Genomic DNA, 21,987 nt, shown 5'->3' with positions numbered 1-21,987 from the left:
TGGTCATAAATAAAAGTTCTCTCAAACATAAGTAGTCTTTCATTAATTTGAGGCAATGACTGGTTCCTGGAGTCACCAAAATTAATGGAGAAAAATGGTGAATTAGTCACTGCTTTGGGATAATTTAATGGCTGTGCCTAATTAAGAGAATTACTCATAGGAAGCAGCTGTTAAACTTGTGTCCTCATATAATTATTTAGTAACTCAGTTCATAGAAATATCTATGGCACTTTTTGTTATATTTGAGGGAAAAATGACAAGATTAGTAAGGCTGTAAGGATATCAGGAAAGAAGTAGGGAAAGAACTTTTAATTATTGAGTAAATTGAATGTGAAGATTATTTAAAGCTTTTAGGGCTCTACTGTTTTTCAAAACAATTACATTAATTGCTGTTGTGTTTTTTTATTTTTCCCCTACAACAGGTTCATTTTCTTTCTCTGTTCTTTCTGGAAAAGTCATGGTTCGTGAAATCTATTATATTACAGAAGACATGTCTATTAGGTAAAAATAAATATCCATCTTAAATCTGAAATATTACAAACTTTTTTGATTATAATACTGAATTGAATGTGGCTTGGTTTTTCAGAGTAACAATGTTGGCTTTTCAAATAAAACCATAAATCAGCAATTATTTTTTTCAGTGCCTCATACTGGTGAATTGATTTTTTTTTTTTTTTTTTTGATGTTTCTATCAGTCGATTGATTTAGCTAAAGTTTACACTGACCAAAAAATTCATATTTGAATAGCAGTTTATAGAAATGAATAATCTCATATCATCCCCAGTTTTGAAAATTGAGCATTAGATTACTTGACCATTTTTGTTGTAGAATTCATTGTGGTCATTTGTTATATAAGCAAGGATCAGGGGTGTTGATATCTCTTATCTATTATCCCCTTTTTATAGATAGTCAATTTTTAGAATAATTTAACCTTAATAGCATTTCTAGTTTTACCTTAAGAAAGAGATGAAAATTAAATATAATGAAAAATGATAGTTCATATGTTTGATATATTCTGTCTTCTGTAAGCATTGAAAGAAAAGCTTACTCTATTTATGTGATTTTCTTAAAATTCATTACTTGGATAAAACTTGAAGATACTAAATTAGTTGAGAAGTGCTAGAGTTTGGCAGCACTCATACCTCACTTATAACAGTAGAGGTAACTTCTTTGTGAGTCCAAAACTATTTCCAAGTTAAAAGTAAAAGTTAGGCTATACTTCCACCCTTTGGGGATGTGAAGTGATATGTCATTATAGAAATGAAAGAAAGTCTTTAAAGTTTTCCCTTTGAGTGCTAATATCTCCCTTTCAAGATTTGGCTTTTTTTTTTTTAGTTTATATAATTTTAATTTAAAAAATATAACTTTAAAAAGAAAATTTTTTTTCTGTTAACACTTTATTTTCCTACTAAATGTTATTTGGTATTACAGTTTACCTAAATAGAAGATTCTAAGAGCTTTTGCAGATCTTCTTTTCCTTTCTTGATTGGAAGAGTATGAAACATCTAAGTATGCTAGTGTCCACTTTTCTGTATTTCCCTAATATCAATTGCCTGCTTTTTATAATAGCTAAGAAATGAGTTAAATAAATTGTTGCTTAAGCTTTCAATTTTGTAATTTTTATCTTGCTTAGAATTCAAGATGGATTTGTAATTTTTCGGTGGTGGAAAATGTATAATCCAAAGCAGAAGCAACATGGTAAGTTTTCATTTTTTCATGTGTTTGAAATCTTCAGTAATATAATCAGAATTTTCATTTGTAGATGTTGAAATGTTTCCCATTTGGTAATAGATAAAAATATTTTTAAAAGGTTTGGAGTTTACAGAACTGATTTTAACATCCCTTTGCTGAAAATCCTTCAGCAGCTTTCCTCTGCATGGTTAAACTTAGTTTCCTTAGTCTATTGTTTATTTAGGGTTATTCCCAACATGACCCTTACCCACATTTCTAGTCTTACCTCCTATTATATCTGTGGACTTAATCCCATACTGAGGTTAAAGTGGCTTCCTAGCACTCTTTGATCACTCTACTAAGATACTTATCTTTTCAGCTTCTTTGCTTTATTAATACTTTTATGTAACATTGCTACTAATTCGTATTTATCTACTATGGTAAGGATGTGTAGAAAAGAGGAAATGCATCCTCTAGACTCTCTTCTGTTTCCGCTTTTTATCATCAGAATTTTATCTCAGTATATTCTGCTCACCTGTTCATTTCACACCTCCAGGTGCGCCTGTCTGTGCCTGTAACTTTCTTCTCTACATTAACCACACCAGTGGCCTCGAGGAGAGGAGACCTTGTCTTTACTTTCTAGAATAGTAATTGGCAAACATTTCTGATCTCAGGATTTGTTACATTCTAAATAATTGAGGATTCCAACAAGCTTTTATTTATCAAGTTGTATCTGTTTAATATTTGCTTCATTCAAAATTAAGCCTGATCGTCGTAGAAACATTTTTATCATTAAAAACATCTTTAATAAATCCATTACATGTTAAAATAAATAGCACACTTTATGAAGAATAATTTTTCCAAAGCAAAAATATAGTGAGCAGACTGACATAGTTTTAAATTTTGCAGATATTTTAAATGTGGAAGGTAGTTGAATTCTCACCTCTGCTTTCATATTCATATACTTCTTACAGCCTTTAAAAAAATCCCATTGTCCACTCATTTAAAAATGACTGATGAAAAGTCAAATATCTTAGTATAATAATATTATCAAAATAATTTTGACTTTGTGTTCCCCAAGAAAGGGTCTCGATATCCCTGCAGAGGTCCCTGGACCATACTTTGATAACTACTTTGAAGGAGAATTTAAGTGCTGCCTGGGAGTGTAGGGTCAAAAGAGAATGAAACCCCTCCACCTTTTCTTGGGTATGAGGACCTGTGTTTCAGGCTCTCCAGTGAGATTCTGAAATGGTGGTTGGTTCTGTATAATTTTGGAACTTTCCAGTTTAATGTTGGATTGTGTGTGTGTGAGCTCCCCTAGGAATCTCATCGTGATGTGTACCATTTTTTCTATAGGAAAACAGATTTAAAGTTCTGGAAGTTTGAAAACTTAGCAAAAGTTTGAGCTATCCTAAATTATTTTTAGATTTCCCTATTGTTTAGTCTTTTTTTTTAAACTATCATTGCCTTGCTCCCACATATCTTTCATCCCTCCTATATAATACATAATTTACTCTACCTTGAAAATGTTGGCATTAATGCGTTAGAATTTGACATCTGCAGAGTTAATGAAACCAGAATTATTAGAAAGAATAATGGCCAAACTTCATTTCTGGACAAAGTCTTCTAAAAATTAGAGCTGTGTGTTAGATAACCTTGAACAGAAGCTGAGCGACTTCTTGAGACGAAGGTGCTCTGCGGACCTTTGGGATAGGCTTTCTGCAGCCTCTCGTCTGTGGCTGAGAATGGCTGTGTCATCTCCCTTCTTTAGCCTGTGGTTTTGGGATTTTGGTTGTTAGACCAACCTTTTTACCTCACTTCTTAGTAGTTATTATAAGCATTCTCACAGGAAAAGAAAATGTCCTTTAGATAATACATTAGTGCATTGGGAATCTTTTGTTTTTAAGTTTTAACTTTTTATTAATATGAAATCTGAATACATTTAGAACTTTGAAGCACTTTCCTACACTGCCTAGGTATTGTGGAGAGAATATTCTTGATTCTTTCTTTAATTTGACTGTAAGTCTTAAAGGTGGTACTTAATTAAAGATATCTTACACTTTAGAGATGGTTAAAGCTCATTCCTGAGAGCCAGGTTCTTTTGAGTTCAGTTCTAGTTTCTAACACATTCACTTAATTTTGGGCATGCCCAGTATTTCTACCCTAGATTTAGTTTGAAAAGTCCATCTAGCTTGTGCCTTAGAGATAGATTACTTTAGGAGAGTATTTTTCCTCAGCCTGTCATGCTTCTGTTAATCTTGCAGTGTGTGTGGTGTTTGCTGTTTTGATTTAATCTTTTTTCTTTTTACATGTTAGTTAACATAAACTTTCAAAAAAGGTTACAGTGGAGCCAAAACAAAAGTTCTTTTCATTTATGTAGCTTGTTTGTGGTAAAACAAACTAACCCACCCTATTTGTATATTAGCATTAGAAGTTTTATTCCAGATTTTTTTTTCCCCTTGGTGTTTTAAAATGATAATGTGAACTGATAAAGCTGTAGGGAAATGGTGGGTTGAGGAGGCCCATTTGACCTCACACCACCCCACCCAATGCTCCTGACCCCAGAATTCCAAGGAACATAGAAAACAACCGATTTTCCTCAAAATCAATCATCAATTTGGTAACAACTAATGTCCTCAAAGCCCCCTCATTTTGCAGATGGAAAAATCATCAATTCCTGTGATTATAGCTGTTAAAATCAAGACAAAAACCCAGATCTGCTAACTTCCAGTCTAGTGTCCCTTGTTTTTGTTAAATAGCCTTGTCAAATGTGGCCCAAGAGGATTCTTGAAGAGGCTTAGGTATAAATAAACACTTATCACAGCTTATGGGAGGAATGAAGATATTTGCAGTATCCAGAGGCAACTGCAGGTTGTACACTAGGCCTACTGGGATTGCCCATTTCAGAATTTTCATTGATGTGGGGCATACCATCTTAAATTGTTTATAGTCTTTTGTTTTGAAGAAAATAATTACTTCATTTTATCATGAAATGTAACATCTCCTTAAAGTGGTTTGCTGTTCACCAAAATTCTTGAATGAGGGTCAGGAAAAACTGACCCAAGTTCTTTAAGAAAGAGGTAACTTTTGGTGAAAATCTTTGTTTAATTTAACAGATACTTATTTTGCATTCACTTTACTGATCATTGTGCTAATCTGGAGGGGGTATAAAAAATAAAGACTGTTATCTAAATCTATTTGGGGGAATACATGCATACAAACAATTGTAATTAAAGAAAAAATGAAACAGTGAGTGTGTGTTGAGGAAAAACAGTGAACCATCCTCAGAATTACCAGCTTTGATATGGATCACTTGGTGTTTTCCCAGCAAATTCATGATTTGATGGTGTTTAAAGTTCTGTCTATTTGTCAAGGAAGCAGAATGGTAGAGGGCTTCCCAGGTGGTGCTAATGGTAAAGAACCTGCTTGCCAATGCAGGAGGTATAAGAGACCTGGGTTCGATCTTGGGTTGGGAAAATTCCCTGGAGGAGAAAGTGGCAACTCACTCCAGTATTCTTGCCTGGCGTATCCCTTGGACAGAGAAGCCTGGCGGGCTACAGTCCATAGGGTCCCAGAGTCAGACACAACTGAAGTGATTTAGCACGCATGCATACACGCACAGAATGGTAAAGCTGTTGTGAAAGTTCCATCTCTTAAGTATCATGCTTGGTGATGACAGTGAGTAGGATTGTGTCAGGCATAGGTGAAGTGGATGGGAGGGTAGCTCAGATGGAATAACTGGTTTGACCAATGGCATTGAGGTTGGAAAACAGGTGTGTTTAGGAATTCATAACTCCATATGGTGGTAAATATAAGGTAAAGGAATAATAGGTGATAAGATGGAAGCTATGTAATGGAGGGTGTTGAACATGGGGAAGCCAATGCCATGAAAGGTTTTGGGGCAGGGGAGTGACATAAGCTTAGCTTATTTCAAGGAATATAGCAAAATGCAATCACTACTTAGGATGCATAACCCCAGTCTAATATAAATTGCTCTAATATTGCTTCTTCCTTGACTGGCTCTGCCCTGTCATTTCCTTATGTCTTGGATTCTTTTTGTCACTCTTAATGCTAACATAAATCTCTGTTTCTGCCCTCTCTGTAATTGTCCATAATGTAGAGCAGAAACATGATCATAATTTTTGGATATTTTATGTTCTTCTTAATACTGAAGAACATTTAGTCTAAATTGTTCTTTCTCATTTTTTTTATGCCAGCAGTTTGCAGTAGAAAAGATTTCAAAACTCCATTTTACAGTGATGTTAAAAGTTGGTAGGCTATATCAGTTACACTTTTATAATTGTAATTATTTGCTCATAGTTTTACCTACATTTGAAAATTTACATGTATGTGCTCATGAAGAGCACAGCTTTGATGAATGGCTAAAGAGGTTTCTCTTCCATATGCTTTTAAAATACATTCTCAAAATACATAATCTCAAAAATATACAAGCAACTCCTCCAGCTCAACTCCAGAAAAATAAATGACCCAATCAAAAAATGGGCCAAAGAACTCAACAGACATTTCTCCAAGGAAGACATACAGATGGCTAACAAACACATGAAAAGATGCTCAACATCACTCATTATCAGAGAAATGCAAATCAAAACCACAATGAGGTACCATTATACGCCAGTCAGGATGGCTGCTATCCAAAAGTCTACAAGCAATAAATGCTGGAGAGGGTGTGGAGAAAAGGGAACCCTCTTACACTGTTGGTGGGAATGCAAATTAGTACAGCCACTATGGAAAACAGTGTGGAGATTTCTTAAAAAGCTGGAAATAGAACTGCCATATGACCTAGCAATACCACTTCTGGGCATACACACCAAGGAAACCAGATCTGAAAGAGACACGTGCACCCCAATGTTCATCGCAGCACTGTTTATAATAGCCAGGACATGGAAGCAACCCAGATGCCCATCAGCAGACGAATGGATGAGGAAGCTGTGGTACATATACACCATGGAATATTACTCAGCCATTAAAAAGAATTCATTTGAATCAGTTCTAATGAGATGGATGAAACTGGAACCCATTATACAGAGCGAAGTAAGCCAGAAAGATAAAGACCATTACAGTATACTAACACATATTTATGGACTTTAGAAAGATGGTAACGATAACCCTATATGCAAAACAGAAAAAGAGACTCAGATGTATAGAACAGACTTGTGGACTCTGGGAGAAGGCGAGGGTGGGATGTTTCAAGAGAACAGCATTGAAACATGTATATTATCTAGGGTGAAACAGATCACCAGCCCAGGTTGGGTACATGAGACAAGTGCTCGGGCCTAGTGCACTGGGAAGACCCAGAGGGATCGGGTGGAGAGGGAGGTGGGAGGGGGGACTGAGATGGGGAATACATGTAAATCCATGGCTAATTCATTTCAATGTATAACAAAAACTACTGTAATGATGTAAAGTAATTAGCCTCCAACTAATAAAAAAAAAAAATGCATTCTTTGTTGTAAAGGATAACATTCTTAACAATGTGTTCATAGTCACATCCTTCAAAGGTAAAGACACAGTGCCAAATAGCAGTGCAGGAATAATCAGTTTGGTCTAAGTACATTATTAGTCTGGCATGATTAAGGGGCATTGTTTAGAATATAGTGTATAGAGGAGTGAATAGGCCAGAAACTAAGCTTTTGATAAAAAGTTATACAATATTGTAGAATATGGGTTAAAATAGTAGGCTGTATTCAATAATATGACCTTACAGTCTGGTTATTATTTCTTGCTTATAAAGGGCATATCCATGTGCTTTGATAGTTAACCAAGAAGAAGTAGAGATGATTGATGTTTCTTTGTGGAAAATTTAGAAGCCTAACTGGGGCATGTATCTGAGTAGATATATGGCTGCTAGCCATCTAAGGAGATAGGCCCCTTCTGTGAGTAGGGTCAAGATTTTCATTAGGAAGTTTCAGAACTCCTCTATTAGGAGAAAACAGTGTCAAGTGCAAAACTATTATGCCATAGAGCTTGGGTGAGATAATTTAGGCCAGGAGCAGATTTAAAGTTGTTACCTGTCCAGTGTAACTCTACAGAGGATAAAAAAATAATACATCTGATTTGTTTACCATAGAATTTGTTGTAAAATATTTTCCAAGTCATGAACTAGTGATCTGTAGTACATGGTTGTTGACTAAACACCACTTAATAAGGATATCAATCAAAAATCTTTATTTTGAGGATACTTAATTTTAAGGGATTCTTTTGGGAAACAAATAGCAGGACCAATTACCTCTTAATATATGGTGATATATCATAGTGTTTAAATTCATACTAGTCTGATTAGCTAGACATGCATTCTTCTTATCCAGAGGAATTCTTAGTTTATTAAGGAGTGAAAAGGTAATGGTAAAGTATGTCCCTGTTATTTTGTTGCTTAGAAGTTTTAGCCTAATATAATCTAGTACTGTTAAATTTATAGCATCTAAATCTTGTTTGTTAAATAAATAAAGGAAATAAAAATCCCTGAACAATTTTTAAAAGGTCAGTAGACTTGATTCTGAGTATATTGCAAGGCCTTGGTAGCACTTCTGTACTTTAGATTTTTTTACTACAAATAACATGTGTCGCAATTACATAATTAAATAGTGCCTTTTTTCTGATTTCCCTTTGGAAAATAAGTCTTAATTAGCTATTTGTTCAGAAGACTTACACTGTTCTACAACGTTGATTTACTTTTTTCCTCCATAAATTAACTGCCTGTTAAGAGCCTTTTCTGTCTATACTTAAATCTATTGGGTGATGCTTACTCCTTGGAAGGAAAGCTATGACAAACCTTGACATTGTATTAAAAAGCAGAGACATCACTTTGCCAAGAAAGGTCCATATAGTCAAGGCCATGATTTTTCCAGTAGTCATATACAGATGTGAGAGTTGGACCATAGAGAAGTCTTAGTGCCAAAGAATTGATGCTTTCACACTGTGGTACTGGAAAAGACTCTTGAGAGTCCCTTGGACAGTAAGGAGATCAAACTGGTCAATCCTAAAGGAAATTAACCCTGAATATTCATCAGACTGATGCTAAAACTGAAGCTCTGATGCGAACAGCCCACTCATTGGAAAAGACTGTGATGCTGGGAAAGATTGAGGGCAGGAAGAGACGGGGGTGACAGAGGACGAGATTGTTAGATAACATCACTGAATCAATGGACATGAGTTTGAGCAAACCCCGGGAGATAGTGGAGGACAGAGGAGCCTGGTGTGCAACAGTCCTTGGGGTCGCAAAGAGTTGGACACAACTTAGTGACTGAGTAACAATGAATTTATTAACAAATGAATTTGGGAAGCTCATTATATGAATGTTAGATAACAAGAAGTATGAGAAGAAGATTTCTGCCTTCAAGGGTAGAACATTATTAATGTGGAGAGATTTAAAAGAGCCAGTTGATTATACCTTTCTTAAATTACGTATTGAATAAAATTTTCTGTGTGACTCCAAGTGTCATCAGAGTGAATGAAACCTAAAAACTGCTTTTAAAATTTCCAGGAGAGAGAAATGTCAGTGAGAAATCTAGTATTACCAGAATTTAACAATTAAATACTGCATTTAAGTTATGACTGTTGATCAGTTTTTTGTAAAATGCAAAGAAATACCTGGACCCTTTTGACAACATTTTTGTTTTCAGCGGTTAATAACATTTTTGCTTTTGAAATAACCATTATATTTATTGATAAAATTGATAAGTAATTTTAGTTTGTGTTTCAGAACCAGTATTATAGAGACCTGGATTTTAGTCTTCCTCTGAGTTATATAATCTTGGGCTCTGACTGCTAGGTTTGTTGTGAGGATTAAATGAAATTCTATGAGTAAAGTACCTGGAACAGTACCTGGAACATAGCAACTGTTCAGTAGAGATGAACTGTTTTTATTACAGTGAACATTATATCACACTATGAAATGAAAGATTATTTAAAGAGAAGAAGATTTGTTATAAATCAATATGACTAGTAAGAATTTGACCTGCTAAGGCAAGGGAACTAGTATTTATGGTGTAATCATCCTACAGGTAGCTAGAGGTATTCTCATTTTATAGAGAGAATGAGGCTAAGGGTGGTTAATGTACTGCCTTAGATCATAGCATTTGTAAACAGTGTTACAGGAATTCAGCCTTACATCCTTTCTACTGTTTATTTACTGTCTTTTTCTAGTTCCTGGAGAATCTAGTGTAGGTTTTCCCAACTTTTTTTCCCCCAAAGAAGCTGTATATGTGTGTTGCTGAAATTTGGCCTCTGTATACTGGTGCTGGATTAAATCTCAGAGTCAGAGTTTTGGGTGAAGTAGAGAGAAATAATTTCATTGCTTTGCCAGCCTAGGGGGGCTAATGCCCTCAAGACTGTGTGTCCCACTTTGGAGAGAGTCTTATAGTGTTTAAAGGGCAGGGTGTGATCAGCTCACAGACATTCTTCTCATTGGTTGGTTGGTGGTGGGGTAATGGAGAGTCAGCGTCATCACCCTTCTGGTTCCAGCTGGTCTGCGGTCTGTGTACTAGTAGACAGCATACAGTTAACTTCTTCCCTGTTATAGGGGATTCAGTATCTGCAGAAGAGTTCAGAGGACATGGCTCAGAATATTATCTGTAGCTCTTGAGGAAGAACTAAAGGTCCTTGACTTTGTGTAATGGCTAAACTATTATTTTGTCTTGCCTGAATGTTTTAATACAGTTACATCTTTTATTTGAGGTTATTATTTGAGCCTACAGTTCTTGAAATCTTTGATTAATTTTGTGCAGTTTTTAAAAACAAACTATTATTTATAAAGTCGTAGTGTCTATGATGCACAAGTTCAAATACTAGTGTGATATTTTAATGCATTATAACTTGAACATTTTACTATGTATATTTTAGTATACACTTATGGCATATTGGGGTAAAGTTTTACTCTGTAAATGGCATGTGCTCTTCTTGGCATAAAATCTTTTTGTTGTTATACAACTGGGATGTAGAAATTCAGATTGTTTTGGAATGCCAAGCTGAAATACTATAGTGGCATCAGCTTTTTTTCTTTGTTTTGTCAATGTTTTATTGCTTTTAAAGTATAATTCCCTTTTATCATAGAATTCTATTTTAAAATCATTTGAGTTACTTTAACTTTGGAAAAGGATTTGACTTAAAACTTTAGCAAAGTTTTTAAAAAATTGACTAAAAACTTTTTTTTTTTTTTTGTAATTGATATCTTTAGATCCAAAAGCAGAAACTAGATTATACATCACAGTCAATGACTTTGAATTTCATGTGTATAATCGTTCGGATCTTTATGGACATCTTCAAGAATTGTTTGGTTTGGAGCCAACAATAATTCCACCCAAGAAAGAAGATGATAAAACACGAGAAAATGGAAGAGCAAGAACCCAGTCCAAAATCGAAAGGTTGATGTCACACTTGAACTTTATTAATCTCCAACATTTAAACATCTGCTTTTATTAGAGGAGTATTAACGCTGTTCACCTGAGCACAGCCTAATCTTTCTTTGTAGATTAACTAGAACTTTTATTCTCATAAGTAATTATAAAATTCTTTAAAAGTTATATAGAATAATATAGACTAGAATTATGTAAAATATATAGAATTATGTAAAAAGATTAGCTCTCAGCTTAAGCTGTCCAGTCTGCTGTGCTTACCAGTTCTACTTCTCTTGGGTTGATAACTACTGCTATCAATTTGTTTTTTATTATTTTAAATACACACACGTAAGTCTAAACATTATTTTTCATGCAAAGTTAAAAGCACATTGTATTTCCTTCCTGACCACTTGCCCAGTCTCCGTCTCTTTGAGAAAGAAAAGCTTCATCTAATTTCATATGATTGATGACTTTCATTTATAACTTTATTGCTACTTCTGTCTTGGGTATTCTTTTGGAAAAGGTATATGGATTCATTACATGTTCTAATGTATTGTCTATAGATTATAAGATAAAGTCAAGCATGTATCTGCTGATACTTTTTAAGTTGACCTATCTTTATACTTAGAAATGTCTCTTAATAGTAGGCTTCCCTGGTGGTTCAGATGGTAAAGACTGTCCTGCAATCCAGGATCCCTGGGTCGGGAAGATCCCTTGGAGAAGGAAATGGCAACCCACTCCAGTAATCTTGCCTGGAGAATTCCATGAACAGAGGAGCCTGTCAGGCTACAGTCCATGGGGTTGCAAAGAGTCAGGCATGACTGAGCAACTATCACTCACAAGTCTAAAAATACATATACATAGTTAAGGTGCATATACAATTACATAATTCAATTTTATTGGTTTCTAGGTTCTGGGTTCTGTTTCATTGACCTATTCATTTTCTTTCACCAATACCACAGTGTGTTGATTTCTGTAGCTTTGTGGTTAAGTCTTGAAATTAACTGATGTCATTCCTCCAACTTTGCTTTTCTCCTTCATTATTTTCTTGGCTATTCTTGATCTTCTGCTTCTTCAAATAAACTTTAGAATCCATTTGCCGACATTCACAGAATAGCTTGTTGAGATTTCAATAGGGATTGCATTGAATCTATAAATCAAGTTGGGAAGACTTGACATCTTGACAGTATTGTGTCTTCCTATCAATGAACATGGAATGTCTGTCTAATTATTTAGTTCTCTTTGATATCTTTCATAAGAGTTTTATAGTTTTCCTTACATAGATCTTATATAAAAATTGTTAAATATACACCCAAGTATTTAATTTTCTGTGGTGGTAAAGTATAGTAATATGTTTTAAATTTCAAAATCCATTTGCTCATTACTATTACATAGGAAAGTGATTGATATTTGTATATTACTAATCTTGTATCTTGCAACCTTGCTGTAGTTACTCATTAGTTCTAAGACTATTTTTGGTTACTTCTTTGCAATTTTTCTACATGGATGATTGTGTCAGCTTCAAGGAAAGACTCTTATTTCATCTATTTCTTCCTTCCCAGTCTGTATACCTTTTATTTCCTTTTTTTTTTTTAATCTTATTGCAGTAGCTAGAACACTTCTAGTATAAATTTGGAGAAGAGTGATGACAAGGAACATCCTTGCTTTGTACCTAGTCTTTGTGGGAAAACTTCGGGTTTCTCACTATTAAGTATGATATTAACTGTAGTTTTTTTGGTAGATATTCTTTATCAAGTTGAGGAAATTCCCCTCTATTCATAGTTTACCACGAGGTTTTAATCATGAGTAAGCGTTGGATTTTGTCAAATTTTTTTGTATCTCTTGGTACGAGCCTTTGATTTTTCACTTATAGGCTGTTGATTTTTGAATGTTGAAGCAGCCTTGTACACAAAATAGTTTTTGTGTTTTTTTAGATTAATTAATTTATGTATGGCTGTGTTGGGTCTGCATTGCTGCATGTGAGCTTTTTCTAGTTGCAGTGCCTGGGCTTCTCATTTCAGTGGCTTCTCTTGTAGGGCACAGGTTCCACGGCACGCAGACTTCAGGAGTTGTGGTGCATAGGCTCTAGAGCTCAGGTTCAGTAGTTGTGGTACACAGGCTTAGTTGGTCTGAGGCATATGGGATCATCCTGGGTGAGAGCTCAAACCAAAATCCTCTACATTGCAAGGCGGACCCCTTAACCACTGGACCACCAGGGAAGCCACCTTTTTTTTTTTTTTTAAAGTAGATGATGAGGATGTTTATTTCTCAGTTAAATATGTAATGCATATTATGTCCCAGGCACTGAGCTTAGGTACTGGAGATAGAATATGACAACTTCTTGGGGGAATTTACAACCTACTATGGGAATTCGAACACGTAATAGACAATTTTAGTGCAAGAAATATAACAGGGACAAAACAATTCTCTGGGCACATACAGAAGGATCAGAAAAGTTTGAAGCCTTAAGCATAAATGACTTAAGCAGAGAAGGAGATGCAGGGTCATGGAGAAGAAATGTCATATACAATAGAGAAGTTGTTACTGAGGCTGGAGTGGATTACTTGAGGTGGGGATAAATTAAACTAACATGGTTAGCAGGATTCGCTGTTAGAAATGTGGCCTTACCCCAGGTCAGCAGTGCTGTGTTATGATTGGAGGGAAGTAAGACTGGAGGCAGGGAGACAAGATAAAAGGATGTTATAACAGTTCAGGGTAGAGATGATCATCAGCTGGCTTGTCAGCAAGAGGAAGGGAGAAAAGTGGATGGATTCCAGATACCCTTAGGCAAATTGATGCTTAGGAGATGATGGAGTATATGTGGAGAATGAATAAGAAGAGCCTGTCAACAATGAATCCAAATTTCTAATTTAAACAGTGGTCATGCTTAGTTTTAGGAGAAGGGATGACAAAGGACAAGATGGATGGCATCACCGATTCGATATGAGTTTGAGCAAGCTCTGGGAGATGATGAAGGACAGGGAAGCCTGGCGTGCTGCAGTCCATGGGCTCACAAACAGTTGGACACGGCTGAGCGACTGGAGAACAACACGCTTAGTTGGCTTCCCAGGTGGCGTGAGTGGTAAACAATCTGCCTGCAATGCAGATTGACCCAGGTTGGATCCCTGGGTCGGGTAGTTCACCTGGAGGAGAGGGCATGGCAACCCACTCCAGGATTCTTGCCTGGAGAATCCCACGGACAGAGGAGCCTGGATGGCTACAGTCCATAGGGTTGCAGAGAGTTAGACATGACTGAAGCAACTTGGCATGCACGCAGGAAACCTTGGAGAAAGAGGTTAGGGGCTGGTTGTGAGGTTAGTTTTGAGTTTAGTTTTAAGCACTGAGGCTGCTGCTGCTGCTAAGTTGCTTCAGTTGTGTCTGACTCTGTGCGACCCCATAGATGGCAGCCCACCAGGTTCTGCCATCCATGGGATTCTCCAGGGAAGAACACTGGAGTGGGTTGCCATTTCCTTCTCCAATGCACGAAGTTGCTCCGTTGTGTCTGATTCTTCACAACCCCATGGACTGCAGCCTACCAAGCTCCTCCGTCCATGGGATTTTCCAAGCAAGAGTATTGGAGTGGGATGTCATTGCCTTCTCTGATAAGCACTGAGGGCCACCTTACAAATAAAGCTCTAGAAGTATGATTTAGGAGTTACCGAATTATTAAAGAGATGTGCCTCAAGTTTTCAAATGAAATCTTTAGTTAATTGCTGTGAATTTTTCATTTCTTGAATTTTGTGTACTTTGTGTGTGGCCAGTTTCTTTGGAAGGAAAGTTATGACCAACCTGGACAACATATTAAAAAGCAGACACATTACTTTGCCAACAAAGGTCTGTCTAGTCAAGGCTGTGATTTTTCCAGTAGTCACATATGGATGTGAGAGTTGGACTATGAAGAATGCTGAGCACCGAAGAATTGATGCTTTGGAACTGTGGTGTTGGAGAAGACTCTTGAGAGTCCCTTGTATTGCTTGGAGATCCAACCACTCCATCCTAAAGGAAGTCAGTCTTGAGTGTTCATTGGAATCTGAAATTCCAGTACTTTTGTCACCTGATGCGAAGAGCTGATTCATTTGAAAAGACCCTGGTTCTGGGAAAGATTGAAGGCAGGAGGAGAAGGGGATGACAGAGGATGAGATGGCTGGATGGCATCACCGACTCAGTAGACATGAGTTTGGGTAAACTCCAGGAATTGGTGATAGATAGGGAGGCCTGGCATGCTGTGGTCCATGGGGTCGCAAAGAGTTGGACATGACTGAGTGACTGAACTGAACTGAATTTCTTTTTTTTTTTTTTAACTCTTGGTCTATATTTTTTAATTTTATTAAAAGAAAATTATTTTGTCACCAAGTGGTGGGAGTAGGGAAAGAAAAGGATAAGCTGAACTGTTAGAAGTACTTGAAACACTTAAAACATCTAAGTGACTTGTATCTTGGTCATTTTTGTTTTAATTATAATTTTTGCTGTTTTGTAAAATGTTACATTTTCGTGTCATGGACATAATGATAGATATAATGACAGCACATGAAAATTTAGACTTTTGTCATTAAAGTTTGCCATTCTAAAAATATGCTTTTCTGTTATAGCTTCTTATGTAAAAACTGATATGTGATAATAGTCCATTTTATGAGACATTTTAGGGATATCAGTGTTCCGTTAGATAGTCCTTGTTTTGTTACTGAATAGTCTTTAGCTATATTTGTAAAGGTACAGCTGATATTAATGATGTGTATTGTGAGAAAGTCAACAGTATTCTCAGGTACTTATTCTCATTTTCTCATATATGTCAATTTTTGTTTTTTCTTTTTAGAGTTAAAGTAAAAACAGAATCTCAAGACCCTACATCTTCATGGAGATCACTTATTCCTGTCATAAAGGTCAATGTGAGCACAGTAAGTAAATTCTGCTATAGTTGATAATTGATGCTATTACCCAATAGCAGAACCTTTTAATTTTGCGGATACAGTTTCACTTAAGAACAAAAAGTAATTATGTAGTTTCTGGGCTACATTTTTTGTTTAGTGAAAGAACTATTTCAACACCAAGACCATTTTAGCACAAATATGTACACCTTAAAGCCTGCTTATTTATTCACAGGTGCTTGCATTTCTTTAAACACTGGTCCAAATTGATTGGTGTGCATGTGTGGTCAGTCATGTCTGACTCTTTGCGACCCCATGAACTATGGCCTGCCAGTCCTCCTCTGTCCACTGGATTTTTCCAGTGTTTCTCCAGAATACTGGAGTGGGTTGCCATTTTCTTCCCCAGGGAATCTTCCTGATCCAGGAGTCGAATCTGCTCCTGCATTGGCAGGTGGATTCTTTAGCACTGAATCATCTGGGAAGCCAAAATGGAGCAACCTAAATAGTATTATTTACTGCTAAAATGGAATTATTTAGTAGTTGCTTGAAAATGCTTGTTATTCGGTCAGCTAAGGAAAAAAAAAATGTCCTAGATAGCATGGCATAGTATCTCTTTATCTGTTTTTTTTTTAGGGGCGTTTGGCCTTTGGAAATCATTACCAACCTCAAACTCTGTGCATCAACTTTGATGATGCTTTCTTAACTTATACTACAAAACCACCTTCCAGTCATCTTGACCAGTTCATGCACATTGTGAAAGGAAAGCTTGAAAATGTTCGAGTCATGCTTGTTCCTAGTCCAAGATATGTTGGTCTTCAAAATGATGAGTAAGAAAGTCATAAAAATAACAGATAACTTCTTTATATGTAATATAACTATCATTTAGAATCTTTAGTATCCTTTTAATTTCTTTGCTGTAAGTTTGGCAATAATTAGTTTTATCTCTATATTAAATCAGTTGATAGTATTCCTGCTTTATAATATAAATGGAGTTTATCCGTTGGTATACTCCTATTTAAATATTTTTTCTACAAATTTATAACTATAATTTTTCTATCCTTTTCTTAGAGTATTTGGGAAATTTATTTTGGGCAGTTAAGCCTCGATGTTTGTATGTTAGAAAATACACTTTACAGGTAGGTTTTTACTTCCAGAAGAGATGGATGAATAGTAAATTTAACAAATTCATTATGGTGAAATACCATTTGAGTTAATGAAAAGTTGAAAATGAAATCAAAATTAATCTCAGAAAACTGATGGAGTTAAGACAGTTTTGGGGCTTGTTTGACATTTAAGTCCCAGTCAGTTTTCCACCTAGCTTTCCAGATTTACTTTCCTTCATTGAAGAGGCTGCCTGCATTTAGGAGACATATTGTAATGATGCACACTAGAGCTCTCATTGTGGTGGGATGCTTCCATTCTAGAGGACTGTGACCCTCAGTTAACAGCAGACGCATATATCCCATCTGACTCCAGTCCACATGCTCATGAGTTATATTAGGGCTCTTTTAATTTTTATTATTCTCAATCTCTGTTGTTTTTTGTGAAGGAATCTCTGTGGTTAAATTTGTATAATGAAAGTACTCATATGATGAGTTTCTGCTGTGTCTCAGCTTTTAGCTTTGTGTGTAGGCAGTATAAGGTTTGAGGTTATGAGAAGCATGATTCTTCCTTTTTAGTTCCAGCTTTTGAATAGCTTGCGATTAGATTTTCTAGGGCTTGGCTAGAGTGACATAGTCATTTTCTCTGCTTGTGTACCAGGTAGGCTGTGGATCTACCTGGTTTCACTCTTCAGATCACTGCATTTGCTAAGCATCTTGGAATGTATTCTGTGCACACAGTTCTGTATTTATGGGTACAAGGTGTAATACTGAAAAAATAAATCCCGGATTTTGTGAAAATTACTAGAGAGTAAAGTGAAAAACAGTCCCACTGTTTTTGTAAGAAGAATTAAAGCTATATTTTTCACTCTTCAAAAGTAAGCGTGGAGATTGTATGATGAAATTAAATGCTAAACTTTATGATTTAGTATACATTTAGAAGAAGACTGTTGAATTTGTATGTGCTATATTATCTCATGATTAAGATGTTAATTTTGATATGGAAGGAAGATATTGTGGTATATGACAAAGATAAAGGTTGTTAAATTAAAGTGAGTGGGAAATGGTTTGATGGCACAGAAACACTCATTCCAGAATGAGTTCAAGATGTGTGCTTTAAATTTATTTCAATTTATTTCAAGTTGATCAACTAAGTATTCTTGTTTTTTTTTTTTAACTAAGTATTCTTGAAAATAGATAATATAAGGTTGTTGAAAATGACAAGATTTTTTTCTTATTTAATGTTTCTAAAAGGTTATACTTTATTTTACAGTATATAAGGTGATATTTCTCAATCAGTTTTATAGTATTATTATAAATTGGTTGAATTCGAAGTCTAATTTTAAACTTATTGTTGCAAATGCAGAATATGCTCATTCTATTCCAGTGAACATTGTTCTTCATTGTATTTAATTAAGCTTTGTTTTAAATTGATTTCTCTTGTTCAAAACAAAATGAAAAATGCAAAACATGGTTTTCTTTCTTAAAGCAGTTTACTGATCAAAAATTTTTCAGTGCCCATTTTTTAAATACTCTAATATAGAAAGCAGTTATGGAACAATTTACTGTAAATGTGAAAGATGTTTTCCCTTTTCAAGATGCTACACTTGATTGCTTTTTAGTGTTCTTTCTTTTTTCTTTTTTTGCTTTTACCTATTACCAGCATTCATTAAAATACCAAACATTTTATATTCTGGAGATGTACTTAGTTTTCCTTCTTCCTTCCTTTGTGTAGACCACCAAGATTAATGGGAGAAGGTTTTGTGGTGATGCAGTCAAATGATGTTGACATCTACTATTACATGGATGAGCCAGGTATTATTTTTTAAAATATGTTTTATAGCTACAATTCTGTTTCTTCTATGAAATATACAAAATATTATTTAATATTATTATTATTTAATATAATCAATATAATTTATAATTAATTATATTTTAAATTATTATTTAAATAAATAATATTGTTTAAGTATCTTTACTTAGGATATAAGTAAGCATCAATAATGGTAAATGTGCATGTGAGAATGCCTACCTAAAGAATATCTGTGTCATTCATCTAAAGTTGAATATTAATACTTCAGTATTTCATATCAAAAAAGAACAATATAGTAATCTTTCTTCAGATTCCATTTTTGCAAGTGCACTTCAGAAATTGTGAATACAGACGACCATGAGTGAAAGCCATTAGAGAATGTGGTGGTCGTTAAAATGGTTCATGCTGACTTAGGGGAAAAAAGTCACACTGAGTTAGATTTGAGGCTTGAAGTTTAAGGATTGAAGTCTAGCTAGTCATAGTGCTTCACAGGTGGTCTCAGTTTTATAAAGTAGCTAAATATTGGATTTCTAGTCATTTTTTCCTAATTCTCATTTTCATACCTTTCAGGAGGTTTATGAGGTCAGACTATTTTCAGAAATAGCATGTTATTTGCCGTTTTTTTTGTCATGTTGAACTGATGATGTAAAAGTTATGGTGGACAAAACTACTGGTGCTTTAGCATGAATCAAAGGCAGTGATTTCCAAACTATAGCAGTAATCTCTTGTCTTTTTTCACTGCCACACATTTGCAATAACAACAGATGCCAGTATACTTTACTGTGTCTTTGATTAAGCAGTAAAAATTACTTTTATCAAATCTTGACCCTTGAGTAAACTTTTAAATATTCACTTATTAAAGTAAGTACACATAATGTACTTCTGCCCCATATCAGAGTACACTGATGTTTTGAGGAAAATCACTGTGTGATTGAGTTCCAAGCTGAATTGTTCGCACTTTTTAAGGAACACCAGTTTTGCTTGAAAGAGCAACTAGAGACAAACTATGGTTTTGTGCTTTCATGTGAAAATTAGAATTTTGAAAAATTTGAGTCTGCCACTGTGAGCTTGATGACTTCTGATGAGACTACCAGTGATATTAACAATATGAATTTTTAAATATTTAATAATGAAATTTGTCTGTTTGGGAAAAGTATGCATGTTTCAGTGAACCCATATTTTCCAAATGATCAATTCATGATGTCTGTAAAAGATTTATTCAAAGTGCAAAGGTGATCAATAAATTTTAATATATCAGAATATGAAAGTTCAGAAATATAATTTCAGATTCCACATTGCAAGTATTCTCTTAAGAAATTACCACTTGTTGAAATTTGGTGTAGTGTCAAAGAATATCCAAAATTATCTGAAAAAGCAGTTGAAATAGTCCTCCCTTTTCTATTTGTATGAGGCTAGATTTTCTTCAGATTCTTGAGTAACAAGATTAAATGCAGAAACAACTATGAGAATTCACTTGTTTTCTATTATGCTCAATATTTAAGAGATTTGCCAAGATAAAAACAATGCCAATGTTTCTTACTAATTTGTTTTAGAAAGTAGTAATTATTTAATATTTTAAGTAAAAATTAAAGTTTTATATTTTCATTAAAATGTAGTTTTTTTGCATCATATTTTCAGTAAATCTTAGACATTTGGTTTTGTCAACATGTAATGAGTTTTATTTAAAAATAAATTTTAAAATATTGCTCAATTCAAACTTTAAATTCAGTAAAATTTTATACATATAATACAAAAAAATTTCCTACTTTGGTGTCCTCAATAATTTTTTAGTGTGTATAGGATTCCTTAGATCAAAAAATTTTTAGAACCATTGATCTAGGGAAGCCTTTTAATGGTTATTTTAAGTAGCTACCTTCATATTGTATATTCTGCAATATAGGACTTGTTCCAGAAGAAACAGAAGAAAATATTGAAGGAGAAATAAGCACTGAAGATTGCAAATTACAAGACTTGCCTCCATGTTGGGGATTGGATATAGTTTGTGGTAAAGGAACAGATTTCAACTATGGGCCATGGGCTGATAGGCAGAGGTACTTGATTAAATTATATTTCTACTAAGTCAAATGTATTGGGAAAATGCTATAATTTTTATTAAAAACTAGCTCAGTGTTTTTATAAGCTATTTTATTATGACAAGGTAAGATATCACTGAACATTTTGATCCAAATAATTTGTAAAACAATTGATATAGGCAAGTTTGTTCTAAAGGAGGAGCTAATTCATTAGAAAAGTGGTGAATGAGCAGCGTATTATTGGTTCATTGACTTTTTCTTTTGTATTTAATCAGTGAATATGCCAGGGATTGTTAGGATTATGGAGATTCAGAGCTAAAAGTTGAGTTTAGGGAAAAAGAAACAAAAGAGTTTTATTAAGATGAAGAGCTTAGAAAAGCACTGTGTTAGTTTACTAAGGCTGCCATAACAAAGTACCAGTGACTTTGTGGCTTAAACAGCAGAAATTTCTCATAGTTCTGATGGTTAGAATTCTAAGACCAGGGTGTTGGCAGGATTGGTTCCTTCTGAGGGCCATGAGGGAAGGATGTGTTCAAGGCCTGTCTCCTTGGGCTATAGATGGTCATTCTGTATATTCACATGATCTTCCCTCTTAATATGTTTTATAGGTCTCTGTGTCCAGATTTCCTCTTCTTAGAAGAACGCCAGACATACTGGGCTAGGGTCCACCCTATTGATCTCTTTTTAACTTAATTCTCTAAAGACTGTCTAACTATAGCTAATTCTGAGGTACTGAAGATTTAGTTCAGTCACTCAGTCGTGTCCGACTCTTTGCGACCCCATGAACCACAGCACGCCAGGCCTCCCTGTCCATCACCAACTCCCGGAGTTTACTCAAATTCATGTCCATCAAGTTGGTGATGCCATCCAGCCATCTTATCCTCTGTTGTCCCCTTCTCCTCCTGCCCCAGTCCCTCCCAGCATCAGGGTCTTTTCCAATGAGTCAACTCTTCGCATCAGGTGGCCAAAGTATTGGAGTTTCAGCTTTAGCATCAGTCCTTCCAAAGAACACCTGGGACTGATCTCCTTTAGGATGGACTGGTTGGTTATCCTTGCAGTCCAAGGGACTCTCAAGAGTCTTCTCCAACACCACAGTTCAAAAGCATCAATTTTTCGGCACTCAGCCTTCTTCACAGTCCAACTCTCACATCC

General features: G+C 35.1%; 1 protein-coding gene across 7 annotated transcripts in view; it reads left to right on the top strand.

The window, feature by feature from the left end:
* The window catches only part of BLTP1 (bridge-like lipid transfer protein family member 1), a 198,188-nt gene that overhangs the window by 19,454 nt on the left and 156,747 nt on the right, over positions 1 to 21,987 (top strand). For all 7 annotated transcript variants that reach the window (XM_070474895.1, XM_070474896.1, XM_070474897.1 and 4 more), the window contains exons 5-11: positions 423 to 501; positions 1,634 to 1,698; positions 10,865 to 11,051; positions 15,838 to 15,919; positions 16,523 to 16,716; positions 18,725 to 18,804; positions 20,703 to 20,853. In XM_070474895.1, coding sequence (XP_070330996.1) covers positions 423 to 501; positions 1,634 to 1,698; positions 10,865 to 11,051; positions 15,838 to 15,919; positions 16,523 to 16,716; positions 18,725 to 18,804; positions 20,703 to 20,853 — 838 coding nt within the window. The remainder of the gene's footprint in view (positions 1 to 422; positions 502 to 1,633; positions 1,699 to 10,864; positions 11,052 to 15,837; positions 15,920 to 16,522; positions 16,717 to 18,724; positions 18,805 to 20,702; positions 20,854 to 21,987) is intronic.

This window comes from Odocoileus virginianus, chromosome 12 (genome assembly GCF_023699985.2).
Source record: "Odocoileus virginianus isolate 20LAN1187 ecotype Illinois chromosome 12, Ovbor_1.2, whole genome shotgun sequence".
Lineage (NCBI taxonomy): Eukaryota > Metazoa > Chordata > Mammalia > Artiodactyla > Cervidae > Odocoileus > Odocoileus virginianus.
Note: the sequence above shows the minus strand (reverse complement) of the source record. Positions and strands in the feature narration are given on the sequence as shown.